This window comes from Anomalospiza imberbis, chromosome 1 (genome assembly GCF_031753505.1).
Source record: "Anomalospiza imberbis isolate Cuckoo-Finch-1a 21T00152 chromosome 1, ASM3175350v1, whole genome shotgun sequence".
Classification (NCBI taxonomy): domain Eukaryota; kingdom Metazoa; phylum Chordata; class Aves; order Passeriformes; family Viduidae; genus Anomalospiza; species Anomalospiza imberbis.
The window spans coordinates 118,789,959-118,806,384 of record NC_089681.1 but is presented as its reverse complement, the minus strand read 5'-3'; the positions used below and the strand labels follow the sequence as shown (position 1 = coordinate 118,806,384).

The 16,426-nt window shown below is 40.0% G+C and overlaps 1 protein-coding gene across 2 annotated transcripts in view; it reads right to left on the bottom strand.

Moving 5' to 3' along the window:
* Positions 1-14,777, bottom strand: part of SKAP2 (src kinase associated phosphoprotein 2) — a 118,860-nt gene extending 104,083 nt beyond the window's left edge. The window contains exons 1-3 of one of the 2 annotated variants that reach the window (XM_068208419.1): positions 14,552-14,777; positions 4,515-4,620; positions 2,583-2,608 (exon numbers count right to left, since the gene is read on the bottom strand). In XM_068208419.1, coding sequence (XP_068064520.1) covers positions 2,583-2,608; positions 4,515-4,620; positions 14,552-14,765 — 346 coding nt within the window. In that variant the 5' untranslated portion in view covers positions 14,766-14,777. The remainder of the gene's footprint in view (positions 1-2,582; positions 2,609-4,514; positions 4,621-14,551) is intronic. The other variant, XM_068208427.1, reaches the window with a different exon arrangement.
* Between the last annotated feature and the right edge of the window lie 1,649 nt (positions 14,778-16,426).

The window sequence follows — 16,426 nt, the reverse complement described above, 5'->3', positions numbered from 1 at the left end:
TTGAGAGAGCGGAGTCAAGTATCATTATGCCATACAGGAAGTATATGAATTTTGAAAGTGTTAGTCCACTTCTTTCAGCCTCCAAAAATACTTCTGGATGCCTCTGAAAGGATGACAGGTCACAATTCACAAGATTCTTGAAAACAGCTGATGTATTATAACTACTATATCATGATAACATACCATGACAGCATGTACCATTCTTCATCTTTCCTTTCAGCTAGAACAGAGATTATTTTATTTACATTTTAAAAATTGAGTGACTGCTACCACAAAAGCAAGAACAGCAAATATGGAGTTTAAATACACACACTAGTTTTTATTCTTCCTAGCTTGTTTCAGGGTAGTTTCCAAATTCCTGCTCCCACCCCTTCTTTTTTTTTTTTCCTAAAAGATATTATCCTTTTTTCACCTTATATGTTGACATCTTTCTTCTTTCTCTGGAGGGGGTGGAACTGACCATCACAGCCTTCTGAGTTTTCAATACTTTCAAAATTTTCCATTTTTCAAATGTCTAGGTGTGCAGAGAGGTATGAAAATAGGCACAAAAGTTGACCTCTGTCAGCTGCTGCCACTGCTTTGTTATACTAGGAGCTGGCCAAGAATCTGACTGCTTATCTCCATGTGAGTCCTTTGTTCTACACCTACAAAAGTCACGCCTAATTTGTACAGTCCTAAAGTAAGAATGACACAACCAAATAAAGTTTAGCACACACTTCTTGAACTCTGGACATTACACCAACAACTCATACCACCGATTCACATTCCCTCAAATAATTTGCAAGTAAGTGCAGGCTCCTATTTCTCATAAGTTTTTTATACTCTTGCAAGCAACAAATGCACATTAATTTGGAGAAATGTATCCTTGCTTGCAGAAAACAATGGTATAACTTTCAGTTTATTGAAAAATACTGAAAAACTAAGGAGTGAGTGTTCACAAGCCTCAGCATTTTTACATAGTTCTATGACCTGAACCAGAGATACATCATGAGAATTTTTTAAAAGGCAATATATCCTGCTTAAGAATCAAATGAACTTTAATAAAAAGAATACGACTGAATATAATTTTCACAGAAATCACAGCAAGTAATGCAGTAACAATTACAGACTATACAAATCAAATCATCAATTTTGCTAGAGATAATGAAATCTCATTTTTGTTAATAATTTGTTGAACTGGAAAAGAAATTCTGAATCAAATTACCAATGAAGAAAGTAAATAGACTAGAATTTTCTTGACCTTCAAATTACACAAAGCAGTAAATGCAAACTCTGCTGTTTGAAGGCAACTCTCACACTTATTACAGAGTCAGAGCCTCAGGAAGTTATTAAATCTTCAAAAATATGCTCTCCCAAAGTAAGACAGGTTTGCAATGAAACAACCACCCTGCCTAATTTCTTAATAAAATAACATTTTACTTTCCCTCGCTCCATTCTGTTGGACAGTGAGGAGAAGAGGAAAACTACATTTTATCTTCTGTAACAGTGCTGAGCTGCAATATAAAACAATAGCAAATTACTGTAATGCAATTTTTAAACAATCACGCAGTTGGAGTTTACAGAATCTTGGCAATCTTGAATCTTGAGAAGTTTCAAGTTGCACTGTCCCTTTCAGTTGAACTGTTATGGCTGCATAACTTGATTTAAACAGGCATAAGAAATGTATGAACTTGTTGTGCTTTGTTACATTATTTGCCTAATATGACTTACATATTTTCACTTTTTCAGGAGGCACGCTGCAGCCTACACATTTGAACCTCCTTGTCCAGAAACAGACAGTTCTTCAACCACTGTAAAAAGTGAAGCTTTGCATAGGCTTTTTTGACCTCGCACTGTGACCCTCATACCAGCATCCACAGGCTATAGGTCATGACCTCAAGAATTAGCATCATGGAAATAAGAGCCCTTCCAGGTTTAGTTACAGAACAGAACACTGTAGCAACAAACCCCTCAGTCTTCTCTAAACTGAACTCTGCAGCTTTGTTTAAACTCCACTAGAAGACAATAGATAACCCACACTTCAGTTTTCATTACTTGCACACTAAATCATCTCCTCTCCAGCTAAAGGTCTGAGCTCCCGCTGCACTATGAAAACATTCATTCAGTGTGGATCGAAAGCCAATATCATATTGCCACGAGATGATCCTATTAAAAGGTTAAAGAAACATCACTATGGAATTGAAGACTTTTGCAACGTTAAGAAAAAAAAAATTATCTCCTAAGCAGGCTACTTTGCATTCACTTCCCCTGGGAAAAAAAAAATCGCACATCACATGGTCTTTCACAAGGCTGCACTCTTGCTAACAAAGCTCCATTTATACTACATTTATAACAAATACGCTCCATAACGAGCTCCATTATCTATTAAATCCTGAGCTACATTTCCAGCCCAATCTTTCCATCAGCGAGCGCTGGGCTGTGATCGCTGCCGGCGGCAGCCGCGGGGGATGCGCGCCCCGCGCGCTCGGGCGGCTGTTCCCCGCCAGCCGCAGCAGGGGGCGCCAGGCCCCTCGGCCTCGGGCGGCCGCGGCAGTGGGAAAACAGCGCGGCGGGAACGGCGGGGGAAAGGGCACGGGACTCACCTTTCTCCGGGAATTCTTGAGGATAACTGCAGAAAAAGAAGAAGAAGAAGAAACGTCATAAAGCAACGCACACTTGCAAACCCACGGCATGAGGACATGGCACAGAACAGCAACCAGTTTTCAACAAGTTTTGTGGTCGAAATTCAGCGCTGCAAGTTTTCCTTGAAAATTCTGAAGTCTTTATCTTTGCCTTAAAGTTATTTACTCAGTTTTCCTTTACCCTTGCAGCTGACAGAATCCCCAATCACTTCAAGGAAGACTTGAACAAAACCAAATCCAGACTGAGCAGCCTTTTCTAGTAACGTACATCTGCTAAGGTATCTTAAGGTATAGAAACACACAAAAGCATCTATAATTTCAGTAAACCTTGTAAATGTTAACAAATTTCAAAAATTTATGTGCACAAGTAGAACCATTAAACATATTTTGAAATAAACCAGGAGTTCAATAGGAAATGAAAGAAAAAAATAAAAAAATAGTGGGTATAACTACAGTAAATGTACAGGACTCCAAATGAAAATGTATTAATAATTAACCAGAAAGATGAAAGTTAAAGCATGGCTAAATAAGAATCCCTTTTCAAATAAGGAGATCTCAACTTATATAATGCCTAGAAAACAAACAAAAAAAAATTATCATCCCAGAGGGAAAACATACTTTCATATACTGTTTCTTCAGAGCTAAATCTTGGTATGTCAGAAACTAAAATAATCACAGAATGCAGTTTGATGATACAGACAAATTATCAGGACAGAGTTATGTAGAATGGCATTCAAGAAGCATTCATGGACTAAGAACTAACTGGCAAATAAAATGCAGTCGCCAAGATCATCTTTATGAACACTAAGCAGTAGTAAGGATATCAGTTTAGTCAAAATGGAGATGTTGGCAAGAAACAAGCGAAAGAGAAAGGAATGGTCTAGAGATAAGAAACTGAGAAATGCAAACAGAGATAAAAGGCCAGATCTAAGAAATCCAGTGTAGCAAGTGGCAGTAATAGACACAGCCCAACATGTGGGATGTTAAAATCAAAGAAGACTACAATGTGTATGTATTTTGTAGCCTGCATGAAAAGCAAAACACTGTTAACAGTGAATAATATTACAGGAAATGAGGAAGGCATTAGAAATTAAAATAAGATGTGAAACCATGGGGTCACATAAATGAATAGTAAAAGATTCAGTGTCAATATGCTTATAAATGCAGGTTCCCTCTCTTTGATATTTCATCATCCAAAAAAGCGTCAGTCAAGAAAAAAGTCAATAGCACTGTATCTGCAATTCATCTGTATAGTCACAGTTAACTCAATAACTCAGAATAGAAAACACAGGAAAGAAAAATTAAATAGATAAAATACTGCTTTCTTAAAAGAGAGTTACGAGAGAGAGCTAATTCCCTAAGCATTTACAGCCTGAATGAAAAGAACACAAAACTTCGAATACAAGATTTTGGGACACATCTCATGTCTCCCTCCAGTTAGCGCCCTCACCAGATGACTGTGCTGTACTTGAAATTATAAATAAGTTGCCACAGGGGCAGAAGCATGCCATCAATGAAATGCTTAGGAGGTAACACACAGCTGTCTTATACCAGCTGAGTATGGTGAATTCATATCCTCAATATTATATTTCTCATGTTTTAATGAATCTTACCAAAGCAGAGGTGAAGGCAAGCTCTGCCCAACTTGCTTGCAATTAGGTTTCAGAATATTAAGCAATTCAAATGGGACAAATCATTCTGATCCCATTTCTTACTAAATTGTAGCAGCTTTGAGAAGACAAGACTTGAACCCACACAGATTTTTTTTAAAAATCAGGACCTATACAGATTTTTTAATTGTTAATATGTTTAATGTTTATTAAAAGATTGCATAAAACTTTAAGATATCAGTAAGTGACTTTCTAACATAATAAAGCCACAAAGTTCACTTACCTTGCCTTAATATCCTTTATCTTTTTAAGAAGAACTTCCCTCCTTTCTTTTGCTTTCTTAGATAGATTTTCTCCTTTTAGTGCTTGGGAAACAAATGTTTCAACATCTAAATAAAGAAGAAAATAAATACACCTCAAAACAAGACAAAATACTGCTGTAATGAGCTTGTTCTGATACTACTGTGAAAAAAAAAAAAGAAAATTATTTTCAGCCCTACTCACAGCATAGTTAACAGACATTTTAGATTCTAAATGGGATACATTTGTTCTCTATCTACATATGCTTAGCACAGCAAATCCTATGGTGACATTTGATTCTTGCTCACTTAATTATGCTACGCTAAGTCCTAATAAATTGCAGTCCTATAACAATTACTTTCCATCACCTAAAGTAAAAGACAAAGCTAAAACATGGAAATAGCCTTTATGCATATATTACTGCCATGTTATTTCATAAGATCAAGTTGCAAAGATGGTTGTGTAATTTATTATTTCAGCAGTAACACTTACCCAGATACTAATATAGCTCACTTACTGGTTACAGTATTTTCAAGTGTTCTCACAATGCCTCTGAAATCACTGATTGACTAAAGAGTCATATCAAAAGCAATCCTGAAAACAATTAGGTAAGCAAATTAAACATATCAAAGGAGTCAAGCTCAACAGTGTACTTTAAATTAAGAACACCTCCACTTGTAGAATCACAAACTAAGGCTCTAGCCTGCACTCTAAGTTTTAATTCTTATTCAGATGATACTTTTATATAGTCATGTAGAAACAAAACATTCCATAAAAGCTACCACAGTTCTTTTAATATAGTAAAAATCCATTCCATAGGATAAAAAGAATGCAGTGTATTGAATTTGTGGGAGTGTAACTCCCCCAGTAGTATGTTTTCCTTATTGACCAAACAATGGCAAAAAACACTTGAAGTTTCTCATAGTTACCAATCAACATACAATTATCCCAAAAACAGAAAAGGAGAAACACAACCAAAAAGTCCTGCTTGTTAACATAAACATCTCACCAGTATGGGTAACAATTGTCCATTGAATAAGAGAAAGCATTTGTGGGTAACAAAACACCTTCTTACAGTGCCGACCCACCCCCACAGACACAGAGACACATATATATACCTTGACTCTCTCTGCATAGATGCAAATGCGTATGGATAGTACTATTTTAATCTTATCACTTTTCCAATCAGATAAGACATTCCATTTTAACAGAGAAACACAAATAACAGCCAATTAAGTACACAACTGTCTACGTGCAAAAGTTTGCATGAATATTTGCTGCAGGTTTCCTAAATGAAAAACTTAATTGCCTCCTTTTTTTCTTTATAAAACAGAAAGATACCACTCTTTGTATTACAGGATACAAGAAAACAGGTCAAAAGTTACCCTTTAAGAACACTGGCACAGCTATTACAAAAATGTTCTTCTTTACAAATAATTCACTAGATTTTTATGTAAATGTTTAGATTATTGTCCTCATCAAGTGTGGCAAAAATATTCATTTTTTACAGTATTTTAGAGTTCTGAAGAATGACATTGATCCTCCTCTCTCCATAAGACAGAGAATCTTCCCCATTACATTTTCCAAAGCAATCCTGAATGGGGGAGACCTTCACTCAGTTTTGTGGCATTCCTTCTTTAAAAGGACAGAAGGAAAGGCACTTAGCATGTATTAATGCATCCTCCAGACATACCCCCAACAGCCTCTATGCTGCACACCAAGAATGCCTACAGGGATTTTTTCCAAACTCAAAGAAAAAGTACACATCTTCGTAAATTCCAATGACTGGAATTGCCAATCAAGCTGGCAGAGAAGAACCCACAGAACCCAATGACATTGACAAACTACAAAAGTAAGGTCAAAAAATGGATACTTTTACTATTCAGAGCAAAGATCAAAACAATTCAAAACAAATCAACAGTTCTTCTCTCAGTGAAACCTAACAGGATTTTCCAGTACAAAACAAGCTTTCACTTGAAGAGGGACAGCATAATTAAATTTTTTTCCATACTTTTATCTATTTATTTTAAAAATTAGATAGTAGCTTCAAAGTTCTACCCAGGCACCAACATGCAAAACTTTAGAGGAAGTAGTTATGTTTATAAATCAGGAGCAATACTTGCATGGTAACCTTTGGACACTAATTAATCACAAAACTTGGATTCAGAAGTCTTCATTTAAACTCAGTGGGCTTCTTTACCTCTTGGAAAAGCTCAGCCCAGGTGAGAATTCTGCCATCTCAGATTCTGACTATCAAAGCTTTATTCAAATAGAAATGTTGAAATAACACAATTAAGGAGTATGTGGGGAAGAGAAACCAAGTTGATTATTATAAAAAAGGAATACCACTTCTGGCTTAAAATACACTGTGGATACAAAAATCTCAGGACTAACTATATTGCTGAAAGATTTTGTTGTTTTCCAGAAAACCTTGGACTTCAAAAACAGAAATAATAGAGAATTTTCAACCACAGAAGAACAGGGTAGAAGCAGATACTCCATTTACTCTCAGTATAAGTAGAGTTGGAGGAGAGAGGCAGAAAGCAGCAGTTACAGAAGACATCCCTGGGATGGCTTCCCTCTCACATGAGTATGTGAAACAAGTTCTCCGAGCTTAGGTGTACCCACAGCCAGGGTGCACTGCTTTCATCATGGAACACTATTACTTCCATATGTCCAGAGATACCATATGGCTTGATTCATCACAACCCCAAAATACAAAGACAGACCTGACATACATTTGATGCTAAAGAAGCAGTTTACCTGAAAATTACATCTTACTGAAGCATATATATTTCTTATCTACTCACAGTTACAAAGTATGTTATATATCTTGTTTTAATCTACTGTTGTAAATCCATCCAGGATGTACCAGATGCAGAAGATGAGTAACATCCTAAGTTTCTCTGGACAAGAAGCCTGCAAGTCATCTAAGTTATGATCATCTCTTCACTTCCTGTACTTTCACACTGTGGAGGAATATGGACTGCCTTAACATAACGAAATGTTCCTGTAATTTCTCTGACCCTCCACAAAGTGATTTATGTAGGAATTAGACCAAAACTTGGGACTTCAGTACAGCAGAGCCAAGTTTAATACAGTAAACTTCAAAGAGAAGCAGCAAAATGTACCCATTTCTCACCACTATTCTAGTCACATTCTTGCTCTCCCCTCTCGAGGATGATCCACAACTTGGTCTCTCCTGTACTAGCTTAATGTTACTCAGAAAACAAAACTACTCCTCACAAGCACTTCAGTGTAGACTTGTTTCATGCTTCAGCAGCAACTGATCCATCAAGAAATTTTAAAAGGAATAAAAGATAAATTCCATAAAGAAAACCTCTTTGAACAGATTTCTGGTCTAAAAGCACTTTAACTAATCAGTTACCCCAGAGAAAAAGAAAACCCAAATGACATAGCCCTAGAATTTTTTTCCTAATGAACTGAGCAGCTATTTAGTATCACACATTGCAGACATTTACACGTTCCCACTGAAAATATGAAAATTTAAAAAAATAATAACACTAAAACAAATAAACAAAAACAAAGCAAAGAAAAATACACAGTGGAACCCTACTTAACACCTCTTTTCTTAAGCTTGTGTGTTAGACTGCTTGATAGTTTAAATGCCCATACTTGTTGCTCTGTTTCTTAAAGCTCATGATGTTAAATTTGCTTGCACCACACCCCAGAGAAATTATTTGCCTGCAGGAACGAACCAAAGCTGCCAAACTGAAAGATACAATTGATACAAATCACCCACAAATTGCTCTGCCAATACAGGTTACAAACTGACCGAAAAGGAAAGTCACACCTCAGTCTAGCTCTGTCCACTTCAACCAGCTCATACAGTTCAAAACTTAAGTGCCAGTTCACAGAACAGTCAAAAGCTAAAAGCCATTGCAATTTCATTTTCATCTACAGTCCTTTTACAAGGAGAAAAGCTTAAATTTATTTTTCATTTAATTGTTAAAACAGTTTATGATTTTCTTTACTTCAGTGGTTATAAACAGACAACACAGAAAGATATTAATTATTTTAGTCTTTGGAGTGATTTTCTTTAATGAAGGCTGGAACCACACAGATGGAATTTTTCAAGAACATTGTAAATTTCTAGCCCAAAGCAAGCGCTGTGTTAAAGAGTGCTAAGCATAACAAATCATAGCACATTTGTTGTTTACGTGATTTAGTATTGTAAATGTAAGTCACACTTAATAAACAAACATACTTAGGACAGGACTACCTCAATTTTTTGTCAGGGTGGGCCAAAGCAGATTCCCACAGAGGCACTCAAAGACTATGTGCTGGGTCTTCTTCATCCCCTCCTCCAGCAGATAACCAAAATGTTATCCAATCTCATTATCAAGAAGTTAATCACTCCATCATGGACACGTCAACTGATGAGTTGACACCACTCAAATGACAAGAATCAGAAAGTGGCAATGAGATAGGAGCATCTCCACAGACATGGAAGGCCACTGGCCCAAGGAGAAAGCAGGCTGGTTTGGAGGCTGGACACCCAGCCATCATTTGAGCAGGGACATTGCAGGGGATAACCTGGCAGTTGGACTGCCACTCACACAAGAAGGCAGCAGCAGCTCAGCAGAGCAATTCCTGCAGCCACCAGCCTTTTCTCTCCTCTGCCTCAAGGACCCAGAGAGCCAGCAGCCGGCTGCCAGCCAGAGAATTTGAGACGGCAGGCCAGAGAATTTTGGGAGATAGCTGCAAGCTAGGCACATTTATTACACACATACTGTCCAAAGGTGACCAGTATTAAACAGATTGCCATGTATCTTTCAGCTTTACACAGGCTGGCATCAGAAAGCAATTAATTAATTTGATTTCAAAGTTGTCATGCGATTCATTAGTAGGGAAAAAGCCTGAAGACAAACTGTCAAGAATAGATGTCACTGCCTGTTCTCTTAAATAAAGAAATATTGGAGGATTTTGCTTCTGCTCTCCCCCTGACTTCACAACTATATCTTAAAGTCTCTCCAGAGTTTGCTAAATTGCCTTTTAAATATATATACACTTAATCAGAAACAGAACATATGATGTAAAATAAAAATGACTGAACTTCAAGACGTCTAAAAATACCACATTTATCCAGCCTAACAAGAAGGTGAGCATTCCTTTCAGTGCAAAGTCCTGGAAAGGACTGCCTTCAAAAACTGCTGTAACTTAAATCCCCAGAAGCAAGGTTATGTTGCTGTGTTGACACATACAAAGTAAGTATCATAAAAAATGTTGACGCTTAACAGTTTTATTAGTGATTTTAAAAGTAGAAGTATACATAAATTGCTAAGACTCCTCAAATGAAGTAAATCCATAAGGCATGTCTTTTAAAATATTAAAAAAGAAAAATTTTAATCAAGGACTATATATATATAACTATATATCTATCTCTGATCTCATTGGATGAGTAGTTGAGCATACTCTCTCTATACTTAAGAGGTGAGAAAAGATGAAGCTATAACATATTAAGCATTTAATGAAAAAAAACCACACCAGTACAAATCATGATCAAGTTACAAAGTGATTCCAAATGAACTATAATAAAAAATGTTAGGGATTAACCTAAAGATTTACACTGTATGCCACATTATGCTGTGTCTATTGTGGTTTGTTGACATATGATTATGAAAGAAACGTAAACCCAGTCAGATGAGAAAGATAGACTCCATGTTAATTGAAAAAGACAAACTAAGTGAATAATGAGTATATAAAAAATAGCCTATGCCATTTTTATCACCCATATATGACACTTATTCCCGAATTTATGGCAGAGACAATTGAACTATGTTTCAAACCACTGGAGGTTATTTCTTACCGGGAGTCCCTCTGTGCATTTTTTTTCACCTCACTGTTTCTAATCTTACTCCATTACTATAGAAACACATACATACTACCAAAGCTGTAAACACATGTCTACTTAAAAGATGTCTATAATAATCCCCCTGGTTTATCTTGTACAGATGGATTCTTCAGCAAGAACTGGCATTTGTTAAAGCCTTGGAAACATGGAAATAATCTTTTTTAAAAGAGTGAAGTTTTAAACAACAGTATGCTTTCCAATTTAAACCAATCAATAAGGAAGAGCCACACTGTACCCAGAAGGCTTTTTCTATGACAGGCACGTAAGGAGCAAGTCCAGGAACAGCTGACATGGAAAATGAAAATGGACAGTTTGTTTTTTTGGGGATTGGGGTAAATATAATCAGTGTAGTCCAAAAATAAAAGGTAAGCAACTCATGCACTGGATCCTATGTCTTGTAGATTTCTTGCCATTTCTGCAAGCTATTTCCAAGATGCAACTAAACAAGTAGGTAAACAGTATTACTTTGAAGAAAAAAATAAGAGGAATCACACAGAGAAAGATGATTTGGACAATAAAACTAATCATTTAAGCAAACTGATGACTGAAGAAACCAGTCTGGTTAACATTACAGAAGAAATAATATGCCTTTGGGGAAAGAAGCAGCTTTCAAATGCTTCCTTGGCTATGAACAAGCCGAAACTTACTAAGGAAAAATAGATGTGAGCAGGCCTCCAACAATCTATGTAACCAGCAACAATTTGAGAGGACAAAAAAAGAGAAACATTCCACTTTGCCGAACACCCACAAAAAAAAATCACATAAACAGAAGAAAAGGCAGAGCAGGGCTGGGCTTCCTTCACTAAATTCCACTGTCTAAAGCATCATCTGTAAGCACAGGGACACGGGTGGGGAATGAAGAAGTTACATACACTACCACACACCTCCGAGGTGTAAAGAGGGAGATAAGACAGCAACAAACTCACTTTCTCCTCCTACAGGAGTTCAACACATGACCAGAGGACCCTGTTTCTGTCTCCTGTGTTTCCCGCCTACCACTTGAACAAGTCAGAGAAGACAGGATGGGATTGTGCAATCCCAATAATCCTCTGCAATAAGTCTATTGCCACACTGACCTTTCCCCTTCAACTTTACAGAAACGGCTTCCTCCTGTTTCCTAGTAATGCAGTTAGCCCTGAGCTCAAGCTGTGCTTCTGCCTGGAACATTTCAGCGCCACTGATATGCAACTATAATGACCCTGCCAGCATGTGTGACAGAATTTGTTTTTGTGTTAAAGATATAATATTGTTTAAGTTCAAAGTAAAGCACTCACAAGTCAGAAAATTTCCTGTGCAACTTTACTTCATCCCCTGGTGTGTTTATTCCCATTATCGCCATGTTTAACTACAGGAGCACTTAGTATGTTTTCCAGTAGGATCCCTACTTGTTCAGCATGGTGGGTGGACATACTCCAACCATCAATCAAGGGTAAGCAGGGATAAGGAAATCCATATGATCATTCCTCCACTTGTTGCAAAAGTTGGAAATCATAGGCAAAAAGGCCAAGAAAAGGAGGGAGAGCAGAAGAGCACAGTATTTATGAGATTTTGTACCTGTGAGAGCCTCTGCTAGGTCAACACCAGACTAAAATACAGTGCTTGTCTCTACCCATCAGCTGTACGTTCTCAACTGAACCTGATATGAAGAAGTGCCCGGCACTTGTAATGGCCACTTACATAGACATCCAACTCATATTATTATCTGGAGAAACCAGCACAGCATGGAGGCAGGTGAATTTGAATTCTAATTCTGTTCCACCATTGATTATTTTTTGCGACCCAAATCACATCTTGTTTATTATACTAATTTTACCAATGGGGAAACAATATTCCCTCATCTCAAAGAGGTGCTGGATCAATAACTGTGAGCCATTACAATAATACATTAAGAAGCACCCTCAAAGAAGAGCATGCAGAAATTAATAACTATCTACTAACTGTGGTCTTTGTAGTGTGTAACAGTTTCTTGATGAATAGTAAAGATACTACAGAGCTCCCTTCCCTCCTCTAAACATCTTCACTACAGGAATAGTTTGAGAAAAAAGAAGAAGCCTACATAAAAGATTCTAAGATCCTACACATATCAGTAAAAGAACTGCTCATACAGTTTACTGGATTGCAGTTTACTGGATTACTCTCATTTCTAACTTTCATGCACTTGACTGATAACCTTTAAAAAGAGAGTTTAACACAAACTGTAAAAAGTAATGCCATAATTTATTTTTCAAAAATAGGCAGGTTATTTAATTTTAACATTGTATAAACTTACAAGGTTAACCTTGAAGGTAACAATTAAAAGTTGCAAACTATTAGTTACATGTAGTAATAATAAAACAAATATTTAAAGATCATTGGTAAATCATTCAATCGCCTTCTTAACTTCAGTTCTATGGGCAGCACAAAAAGAAACAAGAAAAGCTAAAGTTGTACATACTCTACAAACATTAGATATCTGTACATAACTTAGGCTACTGCTCAGAGTGACTCTGAAAGCACATTACATCTTGAAGAAAATTAGATGTTCTTGGTTTCACTTCAAAATACAAACTTCTGTGTCTTTCTTTCCATGGCAGACTGGATAAAGATGGGGAGAAGGAAGGAAGGACAAGTTGTGTACATGAGGTACCATGACTGAGAAAGAAATCACAATCTCAAATGATCCCATCTGCTTCACATCCTTCCCCTCAAAAAAAAAAAAAAAAAATCTAAAGCACTTAAAATATTGAAGAGCTTCATTATGAGCTTCACTCAGTGAAACTAGCACCAAAACAAACATACATCCTCTGCATCTGACCATGAGTTCCAGAATTCAGTATTGCCACAGAAAATACCAAGATTTAGAAAGGCTCTCTAAGGGTAATATTTATCTTTTCTAAATTATTAAGAATCTATTCCATCATATGAAATCATGAGAAGCTTTCCTTTTTTGTTTTTTTTTTTTGTTTTTCTGGTGGCCTTCCACGCAAATTTTAACTACAGATGGTATGATAAGCAAGTAACAAACGTAGTTAGAAACTGCAGTTAGGAAACACTTCAGACAGTTGGCAGATGTCGTGAGAGCAATATGTTTCAAGCATTAGCTCTTACAATCAAAGTGCTAAAAAAAAATAATAGTCTGTAAAGGTGATGCACTGCACTAGACTCTGGCAGGTGCCCAGCCATGTAATTGAGTGCTTGGCCTCAGAAGGAAGATTTCAAAAAGCATGGGTAATTTGAATGGCAAAGTCAGAGCTACACAAGTTAACGTGGCAGAAACAGAAGTTCTCAGAAGAGACCCACAGAAATTACAATGGTTTCAGGATACCAAACTTTTCGATAAAGATACCAGAAAGCCAACCTTTAAGTATACCATTTATTTTAATTAACAACAACGACAAAAAAAAATTAAACACGAATTCTTGAAGGTAAAAGATAGCCACTCGTATTCGGAATTCCGTACTAACACTAAAACCTTTCACGGTGAGAAATCATCCCATTCCTAGGCTCCAACGCATCCCGAGAACGTGGACAGTCACGGTCAGAGGTGTATGCCTGATGTGACAATACCCCCGCAATTCAGCAACCCTTTCGTTAGTCCCCAACAGCTCCTCAGCTGTTCAGCGGGGAAGTTCACTACTTTTTTTCGGCTGATGCGGACAGTCTGCCCTGCCAGCACACCCCGAGGGCAGAGACTTCCTCCGGATGGCTCTGCGGTCACCCGCCCCGCACGCGCGTCCGCGGGAGCCCCCGAACAGCTCGCCCCGGTTGGCGTCCGCAGCCCCCGACCGCGCCCAGCCGGGGGGTGTCGGATCCCGGGCGCGGACGGAGGCTGCGGACGCCCAGGTGGGAGGGGGGCCCGGCCCGCTCCTTCCTCCCTGCGGGGAAGCGAGCCGAAGCGCCGCGGCTCCCCACGGACGGGCACGGGGGGGAGGAAGTAGCCGGGGAGGAGGAACTGGGGGGAGGGGAGGGAGAGAACCCCCGAATCCGTGCACTGGAAGTGATCGCCCAGCGCCCGCCGAGGAGCGCTCCGCCGCTGCCGCGGCTCCAGGGGCTGCTACCCCCCGCACGCCCCGGCTCCCCCGGCCCGTCACACCCCCACCGGCCCGCCCCCCTCGGCCTCCCCTCCGCCCGCCCCCCGGGAAGGAAGCCCTCCCTCCTGCTCTCACCTGCCAAGAGGCTGCAGACGTCCCCGGGGACGCCGGGAGCGTCGGACATGGTGCGCGCGGCGGGGGCGGCCGGGGACACCCAGCGGGCGGGGCTCGAGGGCTCAGACCGGTCCCGCCCCGGCCCCGGCCCCGGCCCCGGCGGGGAGGAAGCGGAGGCCACGCCCCCCGGCCGCAGCGGCACGGCCGCGAGCCGCGGGGGGGCGGAGTTTAGCATCACCGGGGCGTGGATTCCCGCCGCGAAGGCGAGGCTTCTGCGCGCTGGGGGCGGGGTTTGTCGGCATTGGGCGGAGCTTCGTGCTTCGGGGGCGTGGCTTCCCGCCGGCTCGCTCCCCCCGCCCCGCCTCAGCGCCGCGCTTGCGCTTCATGCCCTCTCCCCCATGTTCGTGGCCCGCCGTGAGGGCGGCGCCGCCCACGGGACCGCTGCCGGCGGCCATCCTGCGTGAGGGCACCGCGCGGGCCCGCCCCCCGCGCCAGCACCTAACGTGGCGGTGCCCTCCGCGCGTTCCGCCCCGAAGGGCAGGAGAAGTTGGCTATTGGGTGAGAATGACCCCAGGCCTCTGTCTGATTGACCCATTGATTGTCCCGCCCACTAAGCTAGGGCCTGGCGTCCCCCTCCTCCTTCCACAGGGTTGGGCGCGGCTGGATCGATGGGTGTGGAGGGCGGTACTTTGGGGATTTAATTTCTTCCAGACGTCTTTCCATCTTTCTTTCAGAGCGCGGTGCAGACGTCGTCCCTCTCGGCTTTCTGTCATTACCAGTGTCAGGGTTTAGGATGGCAGACAGCCACAGCCTACAGCCCAGCCTCGTGCCTGTGCCAATGTCCCAATGGTTGCAGCTGGCAAAATCAAGCCGTGGAACTTGAGGACATCAATGAAGCAGTGGGAACAGGCCCGTTCGTATTGGTGTCTGTTAGCACAGGTGTGTGAGCAGCGGCAAAAAGAGATGCTGTTGCTAAGCAGCACAGCTGGGCTGCTAGAAGGGCCAAATTCTCTGGAGTGTTGCTTATGAGGCAGCTTTTGTATGTTTTTCCCACAAATCCCTAGTTGTATGTATTTGGAGCACATTGGTGATGTAATATATTTAGTGTAGCAATAGTCAAGGTAAACTCTTAGCACGTGTTTCTGTGCCCTGGATGGTTTTGGCTGTATCTATGTTATTGCTGCAGAAAGTGTTTGTGTTAGAGCTGTGGTTATGTTAGCACATCTGTATATCATACCAGTATAGGAAAAACACCAATTAAAAGAAGTTCCATATATGAAATTTCAGCTTTATACCAGTGTAATTACATTAATACTTGTGGCACAGCTGGCAGTATGGCTGTGACAGTCAGGTATTAAACCATTTCCTACTTCTGCTTGGTGTAGCTGTGGCTGCTGAAGTCTGCAGTGTAGACGTGGTGTTAGATTATATTGTTCTCCTGACCTCTCACATATCTTTTAATCACGAGGAGCAACTCATTTCAAATACATCTGTGTTTTCAAAGCATTGCAGCTTTATTACCTGACTTTATGGCCTGAAACTCAAGCAGTGAACTAATTGACCTGTATAATGTTGTATAATGGTTTTTATGTTGGTTATCTAATTTCAATTCAACTATAATAAACATGCACAGGCATCTGGGTGCATATGTGTATAAATAGATCATGCCTCTTTATTTGTATAAATATCTACTACTCACTCATCTGGTACAAGAATATGTTTGATTAATTTTTCTGTAGTTGGCAAGGAAGGCTCTTTGGGCTTATGTTAAATTACACATTTCAGATGTGCAGTTTTGGGAAGCTGCCATAAGGAATAGGAAAATGGCTTGTAGTCTAATATGCTTGCCCTTTTTCAGGTTAATCATAATCCTACTTTCTTGTGTTGACTTTATGG